At 36.9% G+C, this 27,885-nt stretch overlaps 1 protein-coding gene across 5 annotated transcripts; it reads right to left on the reverse strand.

Annotated features, from left to right (window-relative positions):
* Window positions 1–393: 393 nt before the first annotated feature.
* Window positions 394–26,163, reverse strand: SLC33A1 (solute carrier family 33 member 1). Of its 5 annotated transcripts, XM_006729359.3 has the most exons (7): window positions 24,809–26,159; window positions 11,999–12,189; window positions 7,031–7,215; window positions 6,638–6,755; window positions 4,042–4,257; window positions 2,040–2,235; window positions 394–679 (listed from the first exon to the last, which is right to left on the reverse strand). In XM_006729359.3, exons 1-6 carry the CDS (start codon window positions 25,578–25,580, stop codon window positions 2,068–2,070), a joined length of 1,650 nt encoding a protein of 549 aa, XP_006729422.1. In that variant the 5' UTR covers window positions 25,581–26,159; the 3' UTR covers window positions 394–679; window positions 2,040–2,067. The 5 variants fall into 5 exon arrangements, with proteins under 5 accessions (XP_006729422.1, XP_030879634.1, XP_030879632.1 ...); XM_031023774.2 differs by having other exon boundaries at window positions 394–2,235; window positions 4,210–4,257; window positions 24,809–26,160; XM_031023772.2 differs by having other exon boundaries at window positions 394–2,235.
* Window positions 26,164–27,885: the final 1,722 nt, after the last annotated feature.

Below are 27,885 nucleotides of genomic sequence, written 5' to 3' on the forward strand. Positions count from 1 at the left end.
GTACTACTGATATACCATGAACAGATCCTCAGATTCAGGTAGATCATTTGTAAGATGCCATCAGTAATCAATGTATGCAATATAGTTGCACATAGCTATTAAGAAGTCATTTTTGGTATGTGTTACAAGCGTGTACCCAAATAACCAAAGGACTATAATTCAAAATAAATGTTCATTTCTAGAGCAAATGCAATTAATAATGGCTTTTACCTTAGAGTTAAAGGCTTACAATATATTTTAATAGTTCAAGTCATTAAAGATTTGTTGACTTCAAAGTATGTTTGAAAATATGTAAATTTTTAATATGAATGGGTAAGAAACAAAAGGTAATTATGGCAATGTCACCTTCTTAATCCAAAATTTAAAAAGCAAAATACATTTCACATATGAGAGTAAGTGGGTTTTTTTCTTTATTCAAGTAAACATTTTGATTATAATACATGATAATGGACAACCCATGTGACAAAGTATGGGAGACTATGGTTTGGTGTAGCTTCCTTGTTTCTAGGATGATTTTCCAGGTGATTCTTCAGAATCTGACATCGATGCCCAACACAGGCTTTCCAATGGCAATGCATGAGTTCTAGAGAACTGCCTCTATCTTCAGATGCTGAGTGCCATTTTCTCCCACCCATTTTATCCTCCATTACTTATATAAAACCCCACTCTAAAATTCCACCTATGTTATAAAATTAACAAAATCAAAAATTAGTATATGTTTTCCCACAGGATAAAAATAAGTCAGACTCAACTTAATCTTTCTTTTTCTGTAACTTTGGAATGACTTACATAATCCCTAAAGAGTCAGAGTAATACACAACACAAAATATGCAAAGAACCTTATTACTGGGTGTACATAATATGTTGGGAATTGCTAATGTATTCAAAAGTTTAATTTTCCTGGGATATCAATCCTCTACCAGACATTACAGTTTACAAACAGAACGTTGTGCTTTAATAAGTGGGAATACAGTACCTGATTTCATATAAAGTAACTGTGAGATCTTTTCTCACTAGTAAAGTGCTTAATTAAGAAACATTCTTCCACAACATAATTTAACTCGTCAAAGGCACAAAATGTCTTTGTCTCTCTCTCTAAGCATTAGTCTTTAAAATTATGGTATTAATCATTTAGATTTTATTTAATCGAAAAGCTTTACTGTTTTTTTCTCTCAGTAATAAAAAAAACTGCTTGAAGAAAAACATTTTTTATTTTCAAAACTTTGCCATGAACATACATACATACAACACTAAATTAGATCCCTTCATGAGCTGTCTGTATGCCATGAAGCACTTATGACAAAAACACATGTAAGTTTTAGGGTAAAAGTTAACAAGGAATCAGAATATCTTCCAAAAAAGGGGGACAGGGGAATCATTAAACTAAAAATCATAGCTTTCATTTTATAAAAAAATAGTTTGAATAATCTTCTTAAAAATCTTTAATGCTTACAAAAGCAGGAAATACATTTAAAATAGTCTTCTTAACACAGATTCATTAGTACAATGTGGTTATGGTCAGAAAAATAACAACTAAAATGGCATTTCAGTAGTCTGCATTCTCTTCTCAGCAAATTCCACATAGAATTTAACCAATTTGCAATTCAAAATAAGATTTAACTGCCAACAAGGCCAGACTAGTTGTAATTAGCACCTGAATATCAAGCTCTGTTCCACTTAATATATTGTACTAAAATTTTAAATACAGCTCAGTGATAGGTACTGATAACAATACTTGACTGCATGGTTACCGCCCATGACTACTGCACTGCAGGTTAAAACATACTTTGGTCAGTAAATTAAAAAGATATAAATCAAATAACAAGGTCAGAAAACTTGTTTTAAGAACCAATTTCCTGACCTTAAGTAAACTTCAAATACACTGACAAGGCAAGGAAAATATAATCAACTATACAGAGAGTCTCTATTTTTTAATCATTTGGCATTTTATATTAGTAACTTCCTTGTTTAAAATATTATTTTATACTCCCGTGCACTGATTATCATAACTGTCTGAATTAAAATGAAACTACAGTTACCTTCCTAGAATGTCCAGTAGTGAATGCATTAGTTGCTTCTTTTGCACTTCCATGAAGATGGTCCTTCATCCTGTAATTTTTTCAATTTTGGACCAAGAAAGAACCACCAACCAAATCCAATAAAAACACAAATGATGGATTCTACATAATAACCATCCAGCGCCGTAACACATGAGCCACCAAGCTTTTTGCAAAGCTGTAAAAGTAAAATTACAATAAATATTTCACAATTTCAAAACGGAAGTATTCAGCAATTTAGACGTTTTTACTTTGTAATTTAAGGGATTAATAAAAAAATTTTTTGGAAGGTATTTTTATTTTTATTATTATTATTATTATTATTATTTTAAGTAATCCAGCATGGGTCTTGAACTCACAACCCAGAGACCAAGAGATCAAGCGTCATAGGGTCTACTGACTGAACCAACCAGGCTCCCTTCAAAATGTATTTTTGTTAAATCATTTCATCATTTTGTTCATTTCAAATGGTGAATATGCTAATATGTCTTAATCTCTCTAATGCTACTAACAGGATTAAAAATATTTTTCAGCTCTTGCTGTAAACAATACTCATTTTCCATTTTGAATATATAGCTTTTAGGGGCGCCTGGGTGGCTCAGTCATTGAGCATCTGCCTTCAGCTCAGGTCATGATCCCAGGGTCCTGGGATCGAGCCCCCGCCTCGGGCTCCCTGCTCCGCGGGAAGCCTGCTTCTCCCCCTCCCACTCACCCTGCTCGTGTTCCCTCTTTCGCTGTGTCTCCCTCTGTCAAATAAATAAATAAAATCTTTAAAAAAAAAAAAAAAAGAAGATATAGCTTTTCATATTTGGGAAATGTGTAGAAATTTCCAATGAATCTACTCTAGAAGTGGGCTAATGTTAATTTGAAATAATTTAACAATAGACTGCTAACCATTCAGGTTTAGCTACAATTGTTACATAAATAGTCAATGGAATTTCCCTTTTTTATCATTATAAAACTTAGCTGTTAATTATGCACTTATTAAGTGCATACTGTATAGGATCCTCAAGGTAAAGGGGAGAGAGACTGCTCTTTCCTTGCTGAGAAGCATCTTCAAATGAGCTACTCTTACTGATTTAAGTGTTATAACCCTCAGTTCTGATAGGAAAAAAAAAACCAAACAGAGATTTCTACACTAGAAACTATAGGGGGCACCTGGGTGGCTCAGTTGGTTAAGCGTCTGCCTTCGGCTCAGGTCATGATCCCAGGGTTCTGGGATGGAGCCCCGCAATAGGCTCCCTGCTCAGTGGGAAGTCTGCTTCTCCCTCTCCTGCTCCCCCTGCTTGTGCTCTCTCTCTGTCAAATAAATAAAATCTTAAAAAAAAAAAGAAGAAACTATGGGCAGATATGATTTTTTAAAAAGATACAGTACTTCTAGAGGCAAAATAAGAAAATTAATCTTTCTTTTTTTTTTTAAGATTTTATTTTTTTAAGTAATTTCCACACCCAATGTGGGTCTCAAACATACAACCCCAAGATCGAGAGTGGCCTGCTCCACAGACTGAGCCAGCCAGGTTCCCCTGAAAATTAGTATCTTTTTTCTTTTTTAAGATTTTATTTATTTATTTGTCAGAGAAAGAGAGAGAGAGCAGGAGCAGGGGCAGCGGCAGGCAGAGGGAGAAACAGGCTCCCCGCTAAGCAAGGAGCCTGATGTGGGACTCGATCCCAGGGCCCTGGGAACATGCCCTGAGCTGAAGGCACATGCTTAACCAACTGAGCCACCCAGACATCCCTGAAAATTGATATCTTAATACTAGCTTAATGTTATCTAAAATTACAACCTACTGGGGTGCCTGGGTGGCTCAGTTGGTTGGGCGTCTGCCTTCGGCTGGGGTCATGATCCCGGGATCGCGCCCTGTGTTGGGCTCCCTGCTCTGCTTCTCCCTCTGCCCTTCACCCTGCTCGTGCTCTCTCTCTCCCAAATAAATAGGTGGAATCTTTAAAAAATAATAAAAAATAAATCAAATTACAACATACTTACCTCAACAGCATCAGGTGTTCGACAATTCTGGTTTGATGCTCCTACACACTCTTTCACTGTGAGGGGATCTACTAGCCAAAGAGCTACTGTAGAAGGCCAGTTTCCTCCCAGATTGGACACAGTATTTAAAAGGGTCATATATGTTCCTCCAATAAGAGGATCACTAACCTTTGCATTGAAAGCCATTATGGAAACATACATGCTGTACAATGTAACCTAAAAGGAAAATATAAAACACCTTTACCATAATTAGACCTTATAAAAAAGAGTCTGACTTAAAAAATCAAAATCATAAATCTGAAAATTAATTTTCATGACCCTTATTAAACTCAAGTCAACAAAGATATATTGAGCACCTACTATAGGCCAGGCCAGATCATGGCAATAAAAAGATGAATAAGACACAGTCTCGGGGCGCTTGGGTGGCTCAGCTGTTAAACGTCTACCTTCGGCTCAGGTCATGATCCCAGGGTCCTGGGATCGAGCCCCGCATGGGGCTCCCAGCTCAGCGGAAAGCCTGCTTCTCCCTCTCCCACTCCCCCTGCTTGTGTTCCCTCTCTCGCTGTGTCTCTCTCTCTGTCAAATAAATAAATAAAATCTTTAAAAAAAAAAAAAAAAAAAGACACATTCTCTATGTACCCTTGAAGAACTTATTCTAGGCTGGGAAAATAAGGAATAAATAATTACGATGAAATGCAGTAAGTATTGAAAGTAGAAGTACACACATAAAAAAAAGAAATAAAAAAAGAAAGTAGAAGTACACACATTATGCCACTGGAATCTAAATAAATGAGAGATTAATTCTACAGTAAGTAGTCAAAGAAAGCTCAATAGAGAAAATGACAAACAGGGTGGCACTGAAGGATGCATACAGCAATTAGCAAAACCCCATATTTGTATTGTCCCTAAATATATCCTGTGTGTATATATAAGTATATATGTGAATGAATATGTAAGTATATGTATTTTTTCTTTTACATATACAGAAGAATGATAACATTTCAAAGTTTATGAGACAAACTGAACAGAAACATCTCCTTAAGAGGCAAAAAGTACTTAAGAGGCAAGAATTAACTCTCCATTTAGAAACATGGAAACAAACCATGTTTCCAAAATCGCTTTCCTTTGAATACTGTTCCATGGGGCGTTCATAGAAAAAGGTATTCCAGAGTCAAAAAAGACTGAGAAACACTAAGTTACACAAAATAATAAACAGGTCCCTTTCACTGTAGGCCTCTGAAAGCCTTTAGGATATAAACTCCTTAAGGACAGGGATTTTGGCATGATTTATTTAGTTCTATTTTAGCGCTTAGAATGGTTTCTGGCATGGAACAGGTGTCCAATTAGTATTTGTTGATGACTAAGATGCTACATAAAGAAGGGTTATGTCAGGTATCATTTCTCAAATTTACTTGGCCTTGTACAGTTTTTCCCAGAAAGCATCTGGCTGTCTGAGCATCAACAGCTACACTTTAGAAAATTTTCTAATCAAATCCAAAGCCAAACAAACGATTTTTGGACTACTACACTGTAGTTTTCTTTTACTTACACAGATAACGAAACATTTATTAAGTTAAAGCACTTCTTTAAATATAGTTAGTTGGACAGATCCATTATGGAGTTCTCCCAAATGATATAACTGTATGTAAAAAATTATTGAGATTACTTGGTAACCACATTTTTAGGTTTCAGTTAAAAACAAGTGAGTTTGTAATTATAAGTTTAAACTATGTTCCATAGAAAAATCCAAAGTGACTCTTAGATAACACATTTGTAATAACTGCACTCAAGTCCCAAAGTTTACTGCTGGGTGTCTACAAGTTTACTTGAAATCACTTGCCCCCAGAACACAACCCCATTCTGCAACAGCAGCTTAGGTGAGGGATTACAAACATAGCTAATAAAGAAAGAGAAAGCAGATTAACACACAATTTTCAAAATCACAAAGAGTAAGTCTTAACTTTCAGTACAGAATTGAAACCAAAAACCTGGGATCTGTCGCCCAGTAGCCACCATTATTTTTCTTTCTTTTTTTTTTTTTTAAAGATTTTATTTACTTGACAGAGAGAGACACAGAGAGAGAGGGAACACAAGCAGGGGGAGTGGGAGAGGGAGAAGCAGGCTTTCCGCTGAGCAGAGAGCCCGATGTGGGGCTCGATCCTGGGACCCTGGGATCCTGACCTGAGCCGAAGGCAGACGCTTAACAACTGAGCCACCCAGGTGCCCGCCATCATTATTTTTCAAGACTTTCAGAAAGAAAAGGCATCTGGAATTGAAGAAATAAAGAACCCAAGTCTAGGGATGGACTGAGGAATACTTAGGAAGGGTAGAATTACTAGCTTTGGAATTAATTCTGTATATAACAAATACTGGTTGAATGAACAAAATAAATGAAATGAAGAAACTCTCTACGAATAGAGCTCAATAAATCAAAAGCCACAATGTTTAAAGTTCATTGTCAAATAATTTCTTCAGTGTCAGACTCATGTTTAAGTCTTAAAATTTATTATCATTATTTCAAGGCAACTGTAGAAAAATGTCTTCTTTATTTTCCAAAAATAAAAGTTTACTTCTGAGAAAACCACAGCAAGCTTACCTGATGTAACGCATAACTCAGCAGCACTATAATATAGTAATATATAGGGAATCCTCCTTGATGTTCTACTTTGGGAGTCCACCAAACTAGTAGAGCATATTCTAATCCAAGCAATAATCTATAGAAAAAGAAAGAAACATGGAGTTGACGTCCATTTTAGGTTAAAAAATAACAACAAAAACAGAAATCTGTATGCCTACTATGTGAAAGTAGCCTGTTATTTAAAACCTGTTAGGAGGTTAAAAAGAGGTAAAAGTGCATATAAATGATGCTGAAGCTAAAGATGCTTTTCAAGTTTTTTTCCATATATACTTTACACACAGTTATTAGTGATACTGATGAATGTTCCTCATTTAACCTTTCTTATTTAGTAAGGTTTTATTTCATTTTTACCTGTAGGGCATGGCTTTGTAAAATATGTTTAGTGGCTGGGGACCTGCAGTGTATTTGCTGATAATCAGAGGCAATATTATCTGCAAAGGAACCATTGGAACTGCCAATAAGGCTAAATGTTCTTTGGGTACTCCCTCTTCTACCAATTTCAGTCCTGTTACTGCATCTGCTGCTGAAAAACCAATCTGCAATATAAAAAAAAAACAAAACTTTAATTTGTGATTTACAAAATATTTTCCTCAAGCATATGTAAGTTCTCCAAGAACCTCAATCTCATTATTGATTTATGGCAGTTACAAGTAAATATATTACTCTACCTGGTACAACAATCAAGTTACAGAAGGCATACTTCTGACAATACTCAGTGAAAACAACTGAAAATTCAGCACTTTTAGGAACAGCAGATGGCTGTAATTACAACTAAATTTCAAAAAGTTCAATCTCTTACAATAAACAATATTCAAATCCAAACTTACTGATTTCTATGTTTTAAGTTTTAAAAAGAGTCTTTAATTGACTCCAAATAAAATCTGGTTAAAATGAAGCATCACTGCCACATATACACGTTTTTAATGATTTCTGACTGATCACAATAAAATTTCCAAAAATCGTCTAACATTTCAAAAGTAATTTTGAGAAAACATTCTATCTGAAGGATTAAATAAAAGGGAAGAAAAACTGTAGTTTAATTTTTAAAAACAAACAAAAAAGGAGGATGCTAAAAGTAGTGAGTAAATGTTTGGGGTGAAATAAGGTATTTAGAGAGTCTCAGAGTATCTCTCCATAAATTAGTTTTTTTTTTTAATTTATTTTTTATTTTTTTAAAGATTTTATTTATTTATTCATGAGAGACAGAGAGAGAGAGAGAGACAGAGGCAGAGGGAGAAGCAGGCTCCCCACGGAGCAGGGAGCCCAATGCGGGACTCGATCCCAGGACGCAGGGATCATGACCTGAGCCGAAGGCAGACGCTTAACCGACTGAGCCACCCAGGCGTCCCTAAATTAGTTTTTAATTACAAAAGGAAAAATAGTAACTTTACAATGGGTTAACAAAGTAATCAAAGTTAACAACAGTTAATGGGATAAAGGGACATGATAAGGCTCCTCATAGAATTCCCCAAAGTCATCCCTATTATTACTTGGATGATATTCCTGACATATTTGCGTTACCTGAACCTAAACATGAAGAAACATCAGACACATAAATGGAAGGCCATTCTACAGAAAAATTTAAAACATCTAGGTCATGAAGGACAAAAAAAGGCTGATACCCACTAAATCCAATGTGTGATTCGGACTGGATCCCTGACCAGGGAAGAGTAAAGTTATAAAGGCTGTTACTGGGACAACTGGTGAAATTTGGGTATAGGCTGTGATTAGATAATAGTATTTTATCAATTAAAATTCTTAAATTTTTGATTAAGTTGTGGATTGCAAAAGAAAACCCTTGTTCTTAGGAAATATATACTCAAGGTATTTATGGGTAAAGGGGCATAATATGTACAAATACTCTAATATTTCAGAAGAAATATGTAATAGAGCATAAATCTACAGAATACAGAAAGTGGAGGGCGCCTGGGTGGCTCAGTTGGTTAAGCGACTGCCTTCGGCTCAGGTCATGATCCTGGAGTCCCTGGATCGAGTCCCGCATCGGGCTCCCTGCTCGGCAGGGAGCCTGCTTCTGCCTCTGACCCTCCCCTCTCTCATGTGCGCTCTCTCTCTCTCATTCTCTCTGTCTCAAAAAAAAAAAAAAAAGAATACAGAAAGTGGAACTAACTGTTAACAATTAGAGATTTGATATATGGGAATTCTTTCAACTATATAAGCAAATTTTCAGTAAGTGTGAAACTATATTAAAAAACATTCTTTAAAGAAATGGTAATAGGGGCGCCTGGGTGGCTCAGTCGTTAAGCATCTGCCTTCAGCTCAGGTCATGATCCCAGGGTCCTAGGATAGAGCCCCACATCGGGCTCCCTGCTCAGCGGGAAGTCTGCTTCTCCCTCTCCCACTCCCCCTGCTTGTGTTCCTTCTCTCACTCTCTCTCTGTCAAATAAATAAATAAAATCTTAAAAAAAAAAAAAAAAAAGAAATGGTAATAGTATGTACTTTAACTTCTTGGAATGGAGCCAAAGGGCAAATTTCACCATAGAAAAATTAAAGGCCAATGATATTTTACTTAAATCCACAGAAGAATTTCACTACTATTTCACCCATTCTCTTTGTAAAACTTAAATATACAAACTGACTTCAACATTTACTTGATCTTAAAAGTGCCATAGTAGGAGATATTTGTAGACACAAAACAGCCAGGATATATAAAAATTCTACAAATTAAAAAAAAAAGGCAGCTCTGGATATTTAAACGGCCAATAACCATAAGAAAAGATGCTCAACCGCTTTAATCATCAGGGATATGCAAATTATAACCACAATGAGATGCCACTACACACCCACCAGAAAGGCTAAATTTGAAAGGACAATATATGTCTTTCAAGGCTGTGAAGCAATTGGAACTCTCTTACACTGTCGGCAGTAGGGAAAAGGGAAACAACCATTTTTGAAAAACTGTGCGGCAGTACCTAATAAAATATTTCTTATGACCCGCAATTCTCTTCCCATCAGAAATGTGCATTCATGTTCACCAAAAGTAATGTACATGAATATTCATAGAAGTACTATTCGTAATAGTCCAAAAGTAGAAATAACTAAACATTTGTTGATAGAATGGATAAATTATAGCATATGTATATACAGTGGAATATTATAAGCAATGAGATGAACAAACTATTGCTGTAAGTAACAATATGGATAAATTATACAAATATAATGTTAAGTGAAAGAATACAAGAGCCAGACATAAAAATGCATACTGGATATTCCATTTATTACAAAGCTCAAAAGTAGAGGGGCGCCTGGGTGGCTCAGATGGTTAAGCGTTTGCCTTTGGCTCAGGTCATGATCCCAGGGTCCTGGGATGGAGCCCCACATCGGGCTCCTGGCTCGGCGGGGAGCCTGCTTCTTCCTCTCTCTCTCTGCCACTCTCCCGGCTCATGCTCTCTCTCTCTCTCTATCTCTGTGTCTCAAATGAATAAATAAAATCTTAAAAAAAAAAAACAGTAGAGAAAACTAATCTATGACATTAAAAATTAGGAGAGATGTTACTTTTGGCAAGATTTACTTTAAAAGGGGAACACAAGATTCTAGATTCTGTAACTGAAGCACCTCCTTATACATTGCTATCAACAGTATAATTGTAATCTTTTAAAAAGCAGTTTGGCAATCATATTCACTGACCCACTAATTGCCTATTTAAGAATCTATTGAAAGGAAATACACAAAAATATTCACTAGTGCAGTTTTATAATTAAAAAACATAAGCAAATATACAATAGAAAAATGAGTAAATTATAGCAAATCTATACACTGACAATTACATAGCTATTAAAGTATCTTTTCTTTTTTAAGTAGGCTCCTCTCCCAGTGTGGGGCCCAATGTGGGACTTGAACTCACGACCCTGAGATGGAGACCTGAGGTGAAATCAAGAGTTGGGCACTTAACTGACTGAGCCACCCAGGTGCCCCTAAAAAGTATGTTTCCAGAAATTATTTAATGATAAGGAATATGGAGTAGTAAGACAAAAATGAGATCAAAATTATATATGGTATGATTCAATTCCACTTTTATTTACATGCATATCTGTATGTAAATATATAGTATTAATATTAATTTGTTGACTATAACTTATTAATTATATTTATATATATAAAGTGTGTATACACACACTCACACACACGTAACACGCACACACAAAGGGGAAAAAGAAGGCTGGAAGGAAATATACCAAAAGTGTTACCAATGATTACCTCTAAATGATGTAATTAGAGAATATTACTCTCTTCCTTGAACCTTTCATTATTTCCTAAAGTTGAATCTTAAGTTTCTTAAGTTTAACCTTCCCAATGTTTCCTTAAAATGTAACCCTATCATTAGAGAGGAAAAAAATTCACTATTTCAAAAACAATGAGGCTCGTAAAAAAACAAAAACAAAAACAAAAAAACAATGAGGCTATAATTTGTACCAATTTTTACTTCAGGGTAAAGACAGCTGTAGAGTATTTATAAAGATAGCTTTAGAGCTATAATATGAAACTCCTATAATGGATTTTAGATTTTTTTAAAAAGATTTTATTTATTTATTTGACAGAGAGAGAGATCACAAGTAGGCAGAAAGGCAGAGGGAGAGGGAGGAGCAGGCTCCCTGCTGGGATCATGACCTGAGCTGAAGGCAGACACTTAACCCACTGAGCCACCCAGGCGCCCCCGGATTTTAGATTTTAGGAATACTAATTCCAACACTAGCAATCTCTTACTATACTAAAATAAACTTACCTTTCCTCTAGCATAGTATCTTTGAAATGTTTTTGTACTATAGAATTAGGACTTTTTTTTTTAAACTAGGACATCTTAATACAGAAAACATAAAGCATAAAAGTTACCAAAATCCCCATTTATTTATGGTATATTTCCTTCCAACATTAAAAAAAAAATAAGTCAACTGACTTTTAAATAGACTTCTAAAACTTAAATATTTCCATATGTCTGTAAATCACTTTCTAAGTAAATAATTATGATACCTCTGACATTAAATGTACACTCATTACAACAGTACAGAGCTGTTTTTTTCAAGGCATTAATTTCCATCCCAAGCATTAATATCATTAAGTAAAATTTCACATTTATTAGAAGTACTTCAAATTTGCTTAATTCTTTTCAAGATTCCAAGACATTTCGGTTACTTTGAAATTATCACACCTTTTAAAACAAATTTAATAAACAGAAAATACTGTTTTTTATTGTTACATTCTAATAGTAGTGGAAAGGGACTTATGATATGAAAAGGCAGTGGAAGTATTCCATGATATTGGTAATTATAACAGGGTGGTACATTTGTTTTATAAATATCTTACCTTTGCAGTTAGAATCAGAAGGCAAAATGTCAGAACTGCTGGCATTTTTATAATTGCAAAAAGCAACTTGTAAGTATCTGTGATCCCTTGGGTTTCTTCTTTTCCTACTGATACTTCTTTGTTTTCTTTTTTCAGAAGGGCAACTAGAGTTGTTGTTATCAAAAATACAGTTCCCCAGAAAAAAAGGAAATCTGAAATTAAAAATGTTAACATCTATAACTAACTTTTAAAATGACATATCTGCATGGATACTTAATTTTGTATACAACTTTTCTTCCACTAAATCTGTTAAAAGATCAACATTTAGGTGCCTATCATGTTCAAGGCAACATACCAAGCATACTAGATGAACAAGACAGTCCTGCCTCTGTTGAACATATATTACATAGACCAAAATAGACAGGGATATTTAACAAGGAAAAAGAAAAGGAATACAGACATTTGTGGGCTGAATGAAACAAGTCTGTTGTGTCATTTTCTTCAAGGAAAGTGCTAAGGGTGACTGATGACTTTCATATCCCATAAGATCTATCAGTCATACTTTTTTTTTTTAAGTTAGTTTGTTTATTTATTTATTTAAGTAATCTCCACACCCAACGTAGGACTCAAACTCACAACCCTTAGATCAGGAGTCACATGCTCTTCTCCATCAGTCATACTTCTTAAGTGCATAAGCTATTTCAGTTCTTTATTAAATTATCACTTAGACAACAGATGCTCATTTATATTAGATCTTCCAACTTTTTATTTTTAAGCTTTTTAATGTTTTTAATCTGTTTAGAATAGGCTTCAATAGTGTGACACAGAAGGAATTTCCTCATACTTGTACATGCACAATGGGGACACACGAAGAGTACTGTTTGGGTTGTTTCAGTGAAAGAGAGCTTGGCCATTAGCCATTTTTTTTTTTGAACAAATTAAGCACAGGGAGTGAATAATGTTCTGAAAGATTCTGTGCAATAATTAAAAATAATAGTAATATTAGAGGCTCCACTTATTAGGTGTATATCATGTTCATAAGTGTGCTAAGCATTTTGCATATGCATATCTCCTTAACTACAACAATCCAATAGATTAGGTTAATACTAAGCCCCAATTTACAGATAAAGAAATAGGCTTAGGTTACATTGCCTGAAGCTATTCTAAGTCAATGGTAAAATTGTGATTTCACACCTTTATACAACTAATTTCAAAGCCTGTATCTCCTTAATCACCCTGAGAAATGCATCTTAGTTTGCCACTACAAAGCTTATTGGATAACCCTGTCTTAGTTTCTTCACCTGTAAAATAAGAGGACTTGGCTAGAAAATCCCAGATGCTTGCTAGTTCTAACATTCTAGAATTGAACCTCACTTTCGATGGAGGTATATGGAATTATTTGTTTAGATCAATTTCACCATACCTTTTTTTTTAAGATTTTATTTTTAAGTAATCTCTACACCCAACATGGGGCTTGAACTTACAACCCCAAGATCAAGAGTTGCGTGCTCTACCAAATGAACCAGCCAGATGCCCCTCATCTTACTGTTTGAATGCTTCTTTTTTTTGTGTTATCTCATTGGATTTTCATAGCAAACATGTGAAACAGGCAAAGCAGGTATTATTGCTATGAAAGTAGACATAAGGAAAAGAAGCTCAGAATATTTAAATTTTTGTTAAAGAACAAATAATTAAGAGGCAGAATTTGAACCTAACTCTTCTGAATTTGGGTTTCATATTCTTTCCGTTATTTCATACCGCCTATATAATGATTTTTTTAAGTTAATGTTGAAATAAGAATCTACTTGTATTGGCTAATTAGTCTTCACAAGCCTAACCAAAACCAAGTCTCTGCTATTCAAATTATGCAAATTAAAGAAGCTCAAAGTCTTTAAACACATATGGAAATTTGTATTCTGGAGTGATTTCTTTTCTCCACCATGAGAAATCTATAATTTTATTTTTATTTTTTATATTAATTTTAGTTATGAAAAGAAAAACTCATATGAAACATTCTTAAACACAAAGGTATCCGTTTCAAAAAATGCAGTAATATATACAAGTCTTATGCTTAAGGTTCATCAAAATAGGGGCTCCTGGGTGGCTCAGTCGTTAAGCGTCTGCCTTCGGCTCAGGTCATGATCCCAGCGTCCTGGGATCCAGCCCCTCATGGGGCTCCCTGGTCAGCGGGAAGCCTGCTTCTCCCTCTCCAACTCCCCCTGCTTGTGTTCCTTCTCTCGCTTTGTCTCTCTCTGTCAAATAAATAAATAAAATCTTAAAAAAAAAAAAGGTTCATCAAAATAACAACTTCTACTTTATGTTAATGTAGTGTTTTGCAATCTGGTTCAAAAGGAATGAACAACAATTTAAGATTATTCTTTTAAATGAGGCTACTTTTCATTATTTTTGCATTATTAATTCTGTGAAGAGTACTGTTTGGGTTGTTTCAGTGAAGAGTACTGTTTGGGTTGTCACAGTGAAATGTGACAAATAATGACTTGTTTACAGTATTTCATTTACAATATTATTCTCATTCAGAAAATTTTTGTTCATCATTTGGTTTAAATTAGAGATGTAAGAAACCCTGAGGGGCACCTGGGTGGCTCAGTCAGTTAGGAGTCTGACTCCTGATCTCAACTCAGGTCTTGATCTCAGGGTCTTGAGTTTAAGCTCCATCTTGGGCTCCACACTGGGCATAGAGCCTACTTAAAAAAAAAAAAAAGGAACTAAAGAAACCCTGAAAAAAAAAAACTATGCTACTTTCACTGTCACTAGAAATTTCAATTAATGGTCTCTAATTAAACGTTAAGTGAAAATTAAAGTTTTTTTATTTTAATTTTAAGTTATATACTACTTCAGATCCAGTTCACTAAGTAAAACATCTTTAAGTTTGCTTAGTATATTTTCCCAATTTTCATGAACAAAATCTTCATCTAGAATCTAAACTCCAATACCAGGAGAAAAATGTAAGAACAAGTTAAACAGGTTTCAATACTGTTTGCAGATAAGATTATTTCTAATTTCTTTGTGCTCTTTGGATAAAGTTAACAGTACATATAAAAGAAGGAAGGAGTGACAATGCATCACTTCAGAGCCCTAATTCAAAGGCTTTCCCAATAGCCCACACAGAAAGAAGAATGAAGCTAGTAACTCAGAAGAAGAGGCTTAGCCACTGTAGAAAATATATTAAGTTTTATGAACACAATTACCATAAACAGTAATAATCATTAGACTGCTGGTTATTATTTATTAACACTGTTTTGATGCTAGAGAACATCCATAGTCTGATATACCAACCATTTTAAAGATATTGTTACCAAAAATGATCTAAGTATTTCACTACTAACATTTTGGTTAACTTTGATTTATGTGTTTCATCTGTAAAAACAATATGATGTGTGTGTGTATATATGTGTGTATATGTGTGTGTGTGTGTGTATACACATATATAGTTAAGATGTCAAAGCTGATGTGCAAGTTTCATAAACATGATTTTTAGTCAAAGACCATAGGTCAAACTAAATATTCATAAGTGGCTACTAGACCTTACCTAGTGCTCCCATGAATGCAAAATTTAAGAGCATGTGCCAATTCACCAGTAACCAAGAAGGATATAATAGCTAGCACCTGAGTGCCTATCATGCCAAAGCAAAACACAGGACAGTGCAATAAATCTCACTCTCCAAGACAAGTATTATTATTCCTACTTTACACACAGTGAAACAGTATTACACGTCAGAAAATGCCAGAGGTGGGTCTAAACTCAGATCTGATCCTAAAGCAATAATGTTTTCCATTTTACTACCAAGATGCTCAGATATACCTATCTACAGCAAGTAGGCTCTCTTTCCTATCAACCAGATATGCCTGAGAAGATACCCATTTTAGCTCCAACCACACAAAGTCTGGAACACAGATACTTCAGCATACTTGTACTCTCCTTCCCCACTTCCATCTCCCCATATGGTAGTATGGCAAAGGGTATGCAAACAAATAGGATAAATAAACATGGTGCATCTTCTTAAAGAGTTCATTTTATTCAATAGTTTAGAGGGAAGCCTTTTTAATGAAAAAAAAATATACATTACAGGGAAGGCAAAATTTCCAAGAATTTTTAAAGATAAAACATCAGACTTCAAAAAGCTTTCATGCTTTTAAGGCTTTGGACTAGGTCCCCAGACCCTTGGGACTAGGTGTAGGTTCACTCTCTGCCACCATCAGAAAAGACAGAAGATTTAAGAAGCATTGTCTGATATCCTTGGCTCAGATCAAATTCTCTCTCCCTGGCACTCTCACACTATGGAAATGAACTTTAGTTTTTCAGAAGTCAGCGACAGGGAAGCAAACTTCCAGTTTGTTCTAAATGTCAGGTCTTCCTTTCGCCATCTTGCTTTTGGCACAGCAATCTATTTCACAAGTTAGAGCATGAAGGGACTTTAGACACCCACCATCCAGTCTGAGACTCTCACTTTCACAGTGGAGGAAACTGAACTAGAAATAGTGTAACTGGCCCTGGGTCACTGGCTGACTCTTAAAAGAAACAGACTTTTCTGTGCCACAAATCTCTCTCTGAAGCATTTACTCAAAATATCCATGCTGTTGTACAGCCCTCACAGAAAATGCTATTTGACTATACAATATATATAGTCATATCTGATCTGGGGATTAGGATGTTAAAAGTTGGCATATAATGCAAAAATCAAGTAAATATAAAGCAAATTTTGAAATCTTCCTAATCCCTTAGGAAGATAAAGCCATGTTTGTGATCACATACCTTTTCATTAACTCCAACAATGTTAGGTTTTCCTCTGGGGTAGAAGAGATTGTTTCTGCAATCAAGGATTGGATTAAGCAGCTATCTTACTATTAAGGGCCATCTTGTCCCAAAATTTGGGCTCAAACTCAGTCCAAGATGCGAGGTTGAGAAGCCAACAGATTTAATGCTCTCACCTCATGCTAACTCTGCGCCTCTATCACTGAATGGATGGAAGTAAATCACTCTTAATTTTTAAAAATATGTTCTGACAAGGCACAAAATCCTAAAATGGATTTTAATTAAAATATTAAACATATATGATATATCTCTACTCTGATGCTATGATAGGTTCTTGCATTCAGGTTTTATATAACCTATATCCTGACACCACTAAATCATTTTTTGTAAGCTGAATTTAGACTTTTATCAAACAGCAGACAATGTACACTCCAAACTACCACATGAAGATGAAGAGTACATCAGAAGAGCAAACATGAAAAATAATGATAACATCAAATGCTGACAAGGATGCAGAGAGACTGGATCATTCATATATATATATTTTTTTAAAGATTTTATTTATTTATTTGAGACAGAGAATGAGAGACAGAGAGCATGAGAGGGAGGAGGGTCAGAGGGAGAAGCAGACTCCCTGCTGAGCAGGGAGCCCGATGCGGGACTCGATCCCAGGACTCCAGGATCATGACCTGAGCTGAAGGCAGTCGCTTAACCAACTGAGCCACCCAGGCGCCCCCATATATTTCTGATAGGAAGATAAAATGGTATATTCATTCCATTCTGGAAAAAAGTTTGGCAGTTCCTTTTTAAAATGGACTTACCAGAACCTAGCCTTTGCATACTTGGGCATTCATCTCAAAGAAATGAAGACTTATTTTCACATAAAAATAGCCAAAACCTGGAAACTACTCAGATCCCCTTCAATGGAAGAGTGGTGAAATAAACTATGGTATGTGTAAGAAATGGAATACTTCTCAGCAATAAAAAGCAAGAAATCATTGATAGATGCAACAAACCTGGATGAACCTCAAAGAAATTATGCTAACTGAAAAGAGCTAATCCCCAAAGGATACATATGCATGATTTCATTCCTGTTAACATTTCTGAAATAACGTAATTATAAAGATGGTAAACAGATTAGTAGCTGCCAGGGGTTAGGGATGGAGAGGAGGAAATGGGTATAGCTATAAACAGGCAACAACAACAAAAAAGGAGTCTTGTGGTGATGGTACAGTTGAGTATCATCATTGTGGTAATGGTGATTATACAAGGCTACACATGTGATGAAATTACATACAGCTACTCACACGCACACACACACACAAACACAAATGAGTACATGTATAATTGGTGAAATCTGAATAACAGTATGAATTGTACCAATGTCAATTTCTTGGTTTTGAGATTGAACTATACTTATGTAAGAGGTTAACAGTGGAGGAGCCTGGGGAAGGGTGCATGGGATTTCACTAAACATTTCTCTGCCCTACTGTGAATCTATAATTATTTTAAAATAAAATGTTAAAAAAAATTAATGGGAAATTTAAGAACGCACAAGTTTTTTTTTTTTAGAACACAAAAATTCTAAAACGTGCTAGGAATAAGAAATGTAGGTCTCAAATGTAAGATAATATAAAGCAACCAAAAAAGATAGAAATCTTTTTTTTTATATATTTATTTATTTGAGAGAGAGAGAAACAGCATGAGAGGGGATAGGGTCAGAGGGAGAAGCAGGCTCCCCACTGAGCCGGGAGCCTGATGTGGGACTCGATCCCAGGACTCCGGGATCATGACCTGAGCCGAAGGCAGTCGCTTAACCAACTGAGCCACCCAGGCGCCCAAAAGATAGAAATCTTTAGGTATGTTGAAATCACCCATTCTGTAGCTTCAATTGATCACCACTGGACTTCAGCCAGCAAGGACTGTGTTCAAAAGTGAGGGGAAAGAATGAAATTAAAAAAAGAAAAAAAATTCTTAGACAACACTAAACCAAGCAATAGAAATGGTGGAAGAGAACTAACATCTTGCTTTTTGAATGTGCACCCCATCCATAAAAAAGTTATAGCATGCACACTCATGTATAAATTATATACTTATGACCTCCTATACTAATATAGTATATACAATGTAAAATATAAACCCCAAATTAAAAAATATGAAGTAATTTTTTAAAAGAATGAAATTAAAGAACACATATGGGGCACCCGGCTGGCTCAGTCAGTAGAGCATGTGACTCTTCATCTCAGGGTTGTGAGTTTGAGTCCTACACTGGGTGTAGAAATTACTTAAAAATATTATCTTTAAAAAAATATATAAAGAACATGTATAAAATACCAGATTTATCCAAGATTGTTTCTTTAAAAAATAGGTGAAATCGGAGGTTTTATATTCTTTATTTCTAATTTTCTAGGAACAGAACATCTCCTTTTATAAGGTAAGTCTATTTCGCTTTCTCAAATTATAGTTTTCAGGAACACTATAAATCAAAGTAGGAGACTGCCTATAATTAGAGAGGTTCTATAATTCTATCATTGATAAATTTATAATAAAGGCTAATTCAATTGGCCTGTACATAAATTTTAATAAAAACAGAAGTGAAATTCCGAGTAAAATATATGCCAAATAAAATCAAATAATTTTTTGGTTTAGAGTATATTTTATAAGTTGACTTTTCCAAAAAAAAAGCAATCTCACAGTTCCTTACTGGGCAAAGAAAGCACTTAGTACCATTTCTCCTTTGTTTTGTTTTAAAAAGAAAAAAAGGATTTAAGACCTTCTTTTCTGGAGTGTGGGCTCCAGTTTTTAATATCTAATCCTTCCTGAATCTACTAGCCCCAGTATTCCTCCACTTATCTCACTTTACTACTAGGGTCCCAATATTTGAAAATAAGTTCAAATTTGCTCCATTTGTGTGTATGGAGATGTAAGATCCACCAGATTTATGAACCTGTCCCATTCAAGGCAAAAAGATAGCTAAATTCAAGGATTTTTATATCACATACTTTGTATGATATTTACCCAGAGATTCGCTTTTAAGGTAATGGATTAGTTTTTTTTTTATTTTTATAAAGACTCCTAGGGGCACCTGGGTGGCTCAGTCGTTAAGCGTCTGCCTTCGGCTCAGGTCACGATCCCAGGGTCCTGGGATCGAGCCCCGAGCCCCGCATCATCGGGCTCCCTGCTCAGTGGGAAGCCTGCTTCTCCTTCTCCCACTCCCCCTGCTTGTGTTCCCTCTCTGGATATATCTCTCTCTGTCTGCATCGGGCTCCCTGCTCAGCAGGAGGCCTGCTTCTCCTTCTCCCACTCCCCTTGCTTGTGCTGTGTCTCTGTCAAATAAATAAATAAAATCTTAAAAAAAAAAAAAGACTCTTAAAATTATTATACAGTAAAACTAAATTTTTTTTGGTTTACAGTTCTATGAACTTTAACACATGTATAAATTTCAAATCATCACCACCATAATCAAGATACAGAATGGTTCCATCACTCCCCAAAACTCCCTCATGCTATCATCCACTTAAACTCACCTTCCCCTCATCCAATCTCTAGCAATTGCCCATCTATTATAATTTTACCTCTATAATTTTACCTTCTGAGAATGCAGGAGAATGTTTTAAGTCTAGATGTACATGCTAAAAAATGTATTACAGTCTATTTAAAAGTAACTGGTCTATCTAGAAATGGGTCAATTAGTCCTGGCCACATTCTAAATAGCATTTCTGGTCACGCAAAATATATTGAGTCCTGCTTCAGAAAGCACGACAAAGAAATTTGTCACTAAGTAAGAATTAATTGGTCCTGCTCTCTTCCTAGTTCTAAGAATATCTTACAAATACTGTTTTAACTATATTCATTGCCAGTTTGATTAGCTTTTCTTTCACCATCAGTTTTTTTCAAAATACTTTTTTCTCATTGACTCTTATATGTTCGTGCCTATCTATATGACAAACTAATTCTTAAGCTCTAATATGTTTAGCGCTCTTCTCCAGTATCAAATCTAACCTGCCCCAACCCAAATACCCTGGTCCTTATCCCAATCACTTCTTCTATTCATTATTGTTATCACTGCTTCTAGAGGAGTAGGCCTCAATTACCAGTTCACAGATTGGATCTAGACTAAAGACATATTTCATATGAGTCTAATAAATATTTTTAAAATTATAAAATAAACAGAGAAGGAAGCTTTAGCTTCTCTTGAATACCGATAAGATTCAGCAATCCTAAGATCCCACTGCCACAAGACAACAATTTATTGAAAATTGAAGCTCCCCACCTTCAGATGGGCATGAGTTTTTCAGGTCACTACTGTCCCCTCCAAACCCTACAGTCCTGTACCAACTCACTTGATTCATTTACACTGTCCACCTACCCATTCCATCACTTTGGTTTGCAAAGCACCATTATAAATTCCTTTGGAGCAGAGAATTCTCAAATTTTAATACCTATCACATGGCTAGCACCAAACAGGCACTGAGTGAATAAATGCCACAGGTCACTTAAAAAACAAAACAAAATTTTTTTTGTCATTTCTATGCCATTAGGCATTCCAGAAGTGGGCTGATGTTTTTAGACATCAGCAGTTAGAGTGCTACTTTTCTCTGGTAGAAAAGCCCAATCAGCACAAATTATATTTAGGTTTCAAGGTTTTCCCTAGTTTCCTACTAACTGTTAGAAAGACACCAGTAGGTCTTTTGTAAAATAAAGTGTGGATACTCTTTGCTTTATGCCATTTTAGCTTACAAGTTTTCTAAGAATGATCTACATTCAGATAGTGGGGGAAATCCTGTATCTCTACCTCCAACTAGGCAGCTGACCTCAGTTTCTTCATCTGTAAGAATGAACTGAGATGGCTGGGGCACTTGGGTGGCTCAGTTGGTTGGGTGTCCGACTCTTGATTTGGCTTGGGTTATGATCTTGGGGTCATCGGATCAAGCCCCATGATAGGCTTCACACTCAGTGGGGAATCTGCTTGAGATTCTCTCTCTCCCTCTCCCTCTGCCCCCCTCCCCCAGCCTGTGTGTGTGCACGCTCGCTCGCTCTCTCTAAATAAATAAATAAAATCTTTAAAAAAGAAAAGAATGAATTGAGATGGTAACTAGACTTACTGTGGTGACCACTTTGTATTGTACACAAAAACTGAATTATGTTGTACACCTGAAACTAATACTGTTATATACCAATTTTACCTCAATTAAAAAAAAAATCAGCTCCCAAAAATACAAATCAGAATCTAAATTATAAAAAAAAAAGAAGGAATATATTATCTTTCCAAGTCATAAAACTATGTTCTAGTATCTGTGTTCTTCTGGGTTACTTTCATCATCTCTTACAGCTCAAAAGGTTGTCTCTTTTTGCTCCTAAAGATCCTTGAAAACCAAAGGGGGCAGGACAGAAAAAGCTCCCTTCTGAGTTCAGGACTGCCTTGGATCCCTGAAGCACCAAAAAGCCAATCTCAGCACAATCAAGGTTTTGTTTCTAAGGGATTTTTCCCATCTTATCCTTCATGTTCTAAATTTATTATTTAGATTACTGCTTTGTAAATGGCAAAAACTGTCTTTTCTCAATATATTCCATTTCTATTTATCTGTAACTCAAAACAAAGTATTAATCAGAGAATATATTTTACAATTCTAAAATACGTCATAATTCATATTTATAATTCATAATTAGGCTTTTAATTTTCTGATTTTCTAAACATCTGCCTCAGTGTTTTGGCTCTTCTTTTGTTACCTAAGCAATTTTATTTCATCATTCTTTCTTTGCTCTTAAAATTCCTAAAAACCGCTGTTTTTTTCTTCCTTTTTTTTGTTATACTGCTACTAAGTTCCAGAAAGATCGAAGCTATAAATATGATATGTACAATCATAAAGAAGAGAATGAAAACTCTTCAACTCTTAACTTACTAAAATGTTTGAACTAAAAACTACACACAGAAAAAATTAAATACTAAGCTATTTTTACAATTTCCTATAAACAAAGTTCAAATTCCACAGAACAAACAGCTATTCAAAATAACAAATCAGTGTAAATAAAAATCCAATGCGGCACAATTTTGATCTTCCCATTGGGGAACAGTTGTGGCTAAGAAAGGATATAATTAACATGGCTCCTGAATGCATAATGGCATTCTGTGGAATGATGTTTTATCAATCACTCCTGTACTTAGAGAAAGCTCTAATTTACCTAGTTAGTAATTTAGTTTCCACAACCTCTTAAATCTTGACATCTCTTCTGAGGCTTTCCCATGTTAAGTAATACACCATTTCATTAGTCCTTCCTGGTGACATGAACAGTTCCAGTACAAAATGAAACAATGCATAAAAAGCAATGAGGTGCTAATACGATGCATTCACAAAATATTTCTAGGCAGAGAATTATCCATAGAGCAGGAGTGGGACCCCAGAACACTTCAAGACCAATCTGTTTAAATGCAAAGCAGTATCTCTCAACCATTTTCGGCCCCAACCCAATTAAGGAAAAGTATAATTATCATTTCATCAGTAATAGTAGCTCACTAGCAGTTTGAGGAGGTAGAAAAGGGGATCTCTTACAGGGCATAGGGGTATGGAGGAGGTAAGATTCAAGAGATGAGTAGTGCTGTTGTGAATCCCTCCATCCTCCACACTCCCCAAATATTATTATATAATCCTTATACTTCCCTCACTACACAACTACCCCTGACATTTACTCTGTCTGGAATCCCCAAGCTAGTACTGGGAAGATGGGAGAAGGTTGAACTGCTTACATTTCAAGAGAATCACTTAAATTCATCATCATTATCAAAATGAAGATTCTACCATTTTCCTCATGTTGGTTATTCCTGATATTGCTAATTTTACTTCTGTTTCCTAATTGTTAGGAAAGCTTAAAAAAACAAAAACTCAGAAAACCTTCCAAGGACATGTATTTTACTTATTCAGAAAAAGGGGAAATTTTATAGAACTTACACAAAATTGCTTACCAGATAAACTTCAAACTCTTTCTCACAGCAATTCAAGAAAATCTTACTAATTGGGTCACAACTTTTCTTTCATCACTATTTCCCAAACCCGGTCCCCACATTACTGCTTCAGGCACTCTGAACACGGTAGGTACTGTCCTGTACCTTTTTGTACTTTGCAGCTTCAGTGCACTTTCACCTGGTGTTGTGCTTTCTGGAATTCCACTTACCCACTTCATGGAATTTTATAATTCAGCAAGGTCAAATGTTATCTGCAGTGTGAAGCCTGACTCTCACAAACTAACAACCCTGAGCTCCCCATAAATGTTCATTTCTCCCATTACTTGTGGGTTGGACTCTGCTTTATTCATAGGAGGCCCTTAGAACTCTGTCACTCGGCCAACTCATTAATGCTGAATAAATTAACCCTATTCTATTCACCAGAAGGCTAGGACTCTTGGTATATCAGCAGAGGCAGAAATGAACCAGAAAGCATGGAACTAGAAATCTCAATCCAGTAAAAGGAAAATGTAAGCCACAGGATTCAGGTTGGATCCATTGCTTCACACTAGTCAGACTTTTAAAAAATGTGCATCTATGTATTAAGCAAATATCAACAGCTCCCTAGACTGAGAGTTTTGTTTGCCATTACACAACAATGTTATCCGATGAGCTGCCTCTCCCTGCTCATTGCAGGGTACTCATCAATTATGCGTGCTCTCCTGTACTCATTCTGGCTGAAGCTCATTTTATTTATTTATTTTTTTTATTTTTTTTTAAGATTTTATTTATTTATTTGAGAGAGAGAGAATGAGAGACAGCACGAGAGGGAAGAGGGCAGAGGGAGAAGCAGACTCCCTGCCGAGCAGGGAGCCCGATGCGGGACTCGATCCCGGGACTCCAGGATCATGACCTGAGCCGAAGGCAGTCGCTTAACCAACTGAGCCACCCAGGCGCCCTGAAGCTCATTTTAGCAGAAAACTTAACCTCGGATAATCTCCCTCAAAATAATTTCCAGCAAATTAAATTATGAGATTGCCTCCAACGTCACGCACTCTGTCAAAAGGATTCATAAACGTAAAATAAACCTAACCGCATAATAGTTTAAATACACTACCTGAGAGAGTAACGATTCCCCTGGGTTGAGGCTGAAACCGCAAATATTTGTTACAAAAGTCCGCAGATTCAAGGGCCAAAAACAAAACATTGCCCAAAAAGTAGCCCGCTGTCTGGCCCACTGAATTGCAAGTAGAAGCATAACCCACGTTTTCCCGGGATAACATTGTTAACGCCCAACCATCCACAGCGATGTCCTGAGTGGCGGCCAGGAATTCAAACAAAAAGAATGTCACAGTGAGAGCAATCACATCGGGGGTTCTACCATCAGTGTTCCCGAGCAATCGGTCCACTTGAGTGGATAAATATATCATGAACAGTCCCAGTATATACTGTGTAGGGACAAGCCAAGATTTGCGACGACCAAAGTTCCTAAAGTAAACTGCATCAACCAACGGGGCCCAGAGCAATTTGAGACTGAAGGGCCAAAAGACGAAACTGAAGAAAGCTTGATCTGTATAGCTAACATTTTTGCTCTGCAAAATGAGTGGGATGCTTCCCGCCAGGCCCAGTGGAATGCCCTGAAGCACGTAAAGAAAAAGCAACAGCAGAATGCTGCTTAATTCGGCCCGGCAACTCCGTGGGGCTTTTGAGAAGTCACCAGTGCCGGTATCCCGCAGAGCTTCTTTGTCCCCTTCCCCGCCCACCAATTCCTGGTGACTGTCATCCCAGCCGCCGGGCGGCAGAGGACCGCTCTTCATATCCAGAGAGTGGTTGAAAGTCCCTGGTCGTCGTTGCCGACTGTTGTCCTTGTGGGAGATGGTGGGTGACATATCAGAGACGATGCAGAGCCCCGTCTGTGGAGTGCCGGGGCTGAGCGTCTTGGATCCGCCTAGTCCCAGGTCCAAGGCTATCGCTCTGGACCAGGGTCTCGATGGTTCAGGGAGGAGGAGGACAGGGCGAGGGGTGATAAGAGCACTTCTTACAGTGGCCCGGAGAGCTGAAGCCGGGAGTCAGTCCCCTGGCTGGAGGCCCAGGCGATGCCCAGATAGGCGCCTCTTGGAGCTGCGTCAAGGAGCCTGAAAGAGCCCCCCGGGCAGCCGCGCCGGGCTCGGGGCTGGAGGAGAGGGCCGTGGTGCTACGATGGAAACGGGTCCTTGGCTGCGGCGAGACCGAACGGCCAGTCTCCCGACCCACCTCCAGTTCTCGCCGCCACCACTGCAGCAGACAGCACTTTCTCCACAGGACTCCAGAGAGACCAGATAACTTCCTGCCTCGCGTCTCAGGAAGTGGTCCTAGACTCAAATGAGTCCTGTCCCCGCCTCCAGAGCAAGCCAATCAGGGCATGCTTCCGAGGCCGAGTTCCGAAACAACGCTTGGTAGGAACCCGCTACTCCGGCGACCCGGACCGCATGGGAGGATTAAAGCGGAAGCACCGTACGGCCTGGGCGGGGCGCCGCGCGAGCTCCGACTCTATGAGCGCATGCGGCCGTCTGGAAAGCGTGGGCCTCGGTGATTGGGCCCGCGCGGCCACGTGAGGGCTGGTTGAGGCAGGCCTGCGCAGGTGGTCGAGTGAGCACACCGTCGAGCTTCTGAAGGTTGGGGCCGCTGTGCTTAGCGCTGGTCGCTAGCCTGGGATAGGGCAATGCCCAAACTCGGGGCCAGGAATTGTGTGATGCCCCTGCTTGCGTGGGCCAGACAGTAACGGGGAGGAGAAGGGTTGAAGTTTACGCAATGTCTTTATCAGCAGGCAAGGGTGCCCCCAAAAGGGTAGGAAGAGACCTGGTTAAATGGAGAAATACGTGTCTCAACAGTGCCTGCTTTTTTATGGCATGATTGAAACTGCTCAGAGGTGCTAGATTTCTCTGTAGTCCGTTTTTTCCAGTGTGGTGGAAGAAATGTAGTGGAACTGGGATCTGGGTAACTAACTCGTTACATTGGGTCAATTGAAATCATAAGATTCCTTCCCTCCCTCTTACTGTTGATAAAAGGTCTTGTAAGAGCCAAATATTAAAGTTTTGTTTCATGTTAACTCGATATATATGCAGTATTGAAATGATAAGAGAAAATAACCTTGGGGAACCAATAGCATTAATTGTATAGGAAATACCTATAAAGTTTTATATATAATGTTTATTTATATTACATACTATTTTCCATTGGATAACGAATACTGAAAACAACATATGCTTAAAAGTTAAACATACCAAACCTCACACCATTTAAAAGATAAAACATGTTATTGCTGGCCTCTCCCAAATAGTCAAATGTTGCAATAACTTCTCCATCTCAAAATTTAAGAAGGAAAAGGTTGGTTTCCTGAAGATGGACATTAAAATTTGAATACAAAAAGTTACACATTTATGGGGCACCTGGGTAGGTGAGTGGTTAAGCATCCAACTCTTGATTCCTGCTGTGGTCATGATCTCAGGGTAGTGAGATCAAGTCCCCTGTGGGGCTCCACAGTCAGTGGGGGGGTCTGCTCAAGATTCTCTCTCTCCCTCTCCCTCTCCTCCCCTACTGGTGTGAGCACTGTCTCAAATAAATAAATCTTGAAAAAGTTACACATTAGTTAATTCTTTCTTTCTTTCTTTCTTTCTTTCTTTCTTTCTTTCTTTCTTTCTTTCTTTCTTTCTTTCTTTTCTTTCTTTCTTTCTTTCTTTCTTTCTTTCTTTCTTTCCTTTCCTGTTCTTTTCTTTCTTTCTTTCTTTCCAAGTGGTGGGGAGGGGCAGAGAGAGAGAATTTTAAGCTGGCTCAAGGCCAGCAGGGCTTGATTTCATGACCCTGAGATAATGACCTAAGCTGAAATCAAGAATCTGGTGCTTAACTGACTGAGCCACCCCGATGGCCTGAAACTTCATTCTTTAAAGAATGGCTTCAAAGTCCACAAACTTGCTGAAATGTTTTTTTAAAGTACATAGGTATGGTAAGTTTTAGTAAATACTTGTTGAATGATGTATTATATATTAGAAAGTTTACTACTGAGCTATGTAAGTGGGAATTATTTTTATTTCAAAACTCATTACAAATTATTCATACTGTCTCATGCACTTAAATATTGTAAAATAGATTTTTCTGTATTCTTTATCTTGCCCTAGTATCTTTGGGTTAGTCACGATTAAATTCTATTCCATTTTT

This window comes from Leptonychotes weddellii, chromosome 1, assembly GCF_054177405.1.
Source record: "Leptonychotes weddellii isolate Sample4059 chromosome 1, ASM5417740v2, whole genome shotgun sequence".
Classification (NCBI taxonomy): Eukaryota; Metazoa; Chordata; class Mammalia; order Carnivora; family Phocidae; genus Leptonychotes; species Leptonychotes weddellii.

Coding starts and splice junctions, on each gene's coding strand:
- SLC33A1 (XM_006729359.3), bottom strand. CDS start 25,580: ATGTCACCCACCATCTCCCACAAGGACAACAGTCGGCAACGACGACCA. Junction 12,190..24,808: donor GGGAATCGTTACTCTCTCAG/GTAGTGTATTTA, acceptor TTTTAATTTCAG/ATTTCCTTTTTTTCTGGGGA. Junction 7,216..11,998: donor TTCTGATTCTAACTGCAAAG/GTAAGATATTTA, acceptor TTTATATTGCAG/ATTGGTTTTTCAGCAGCAGA.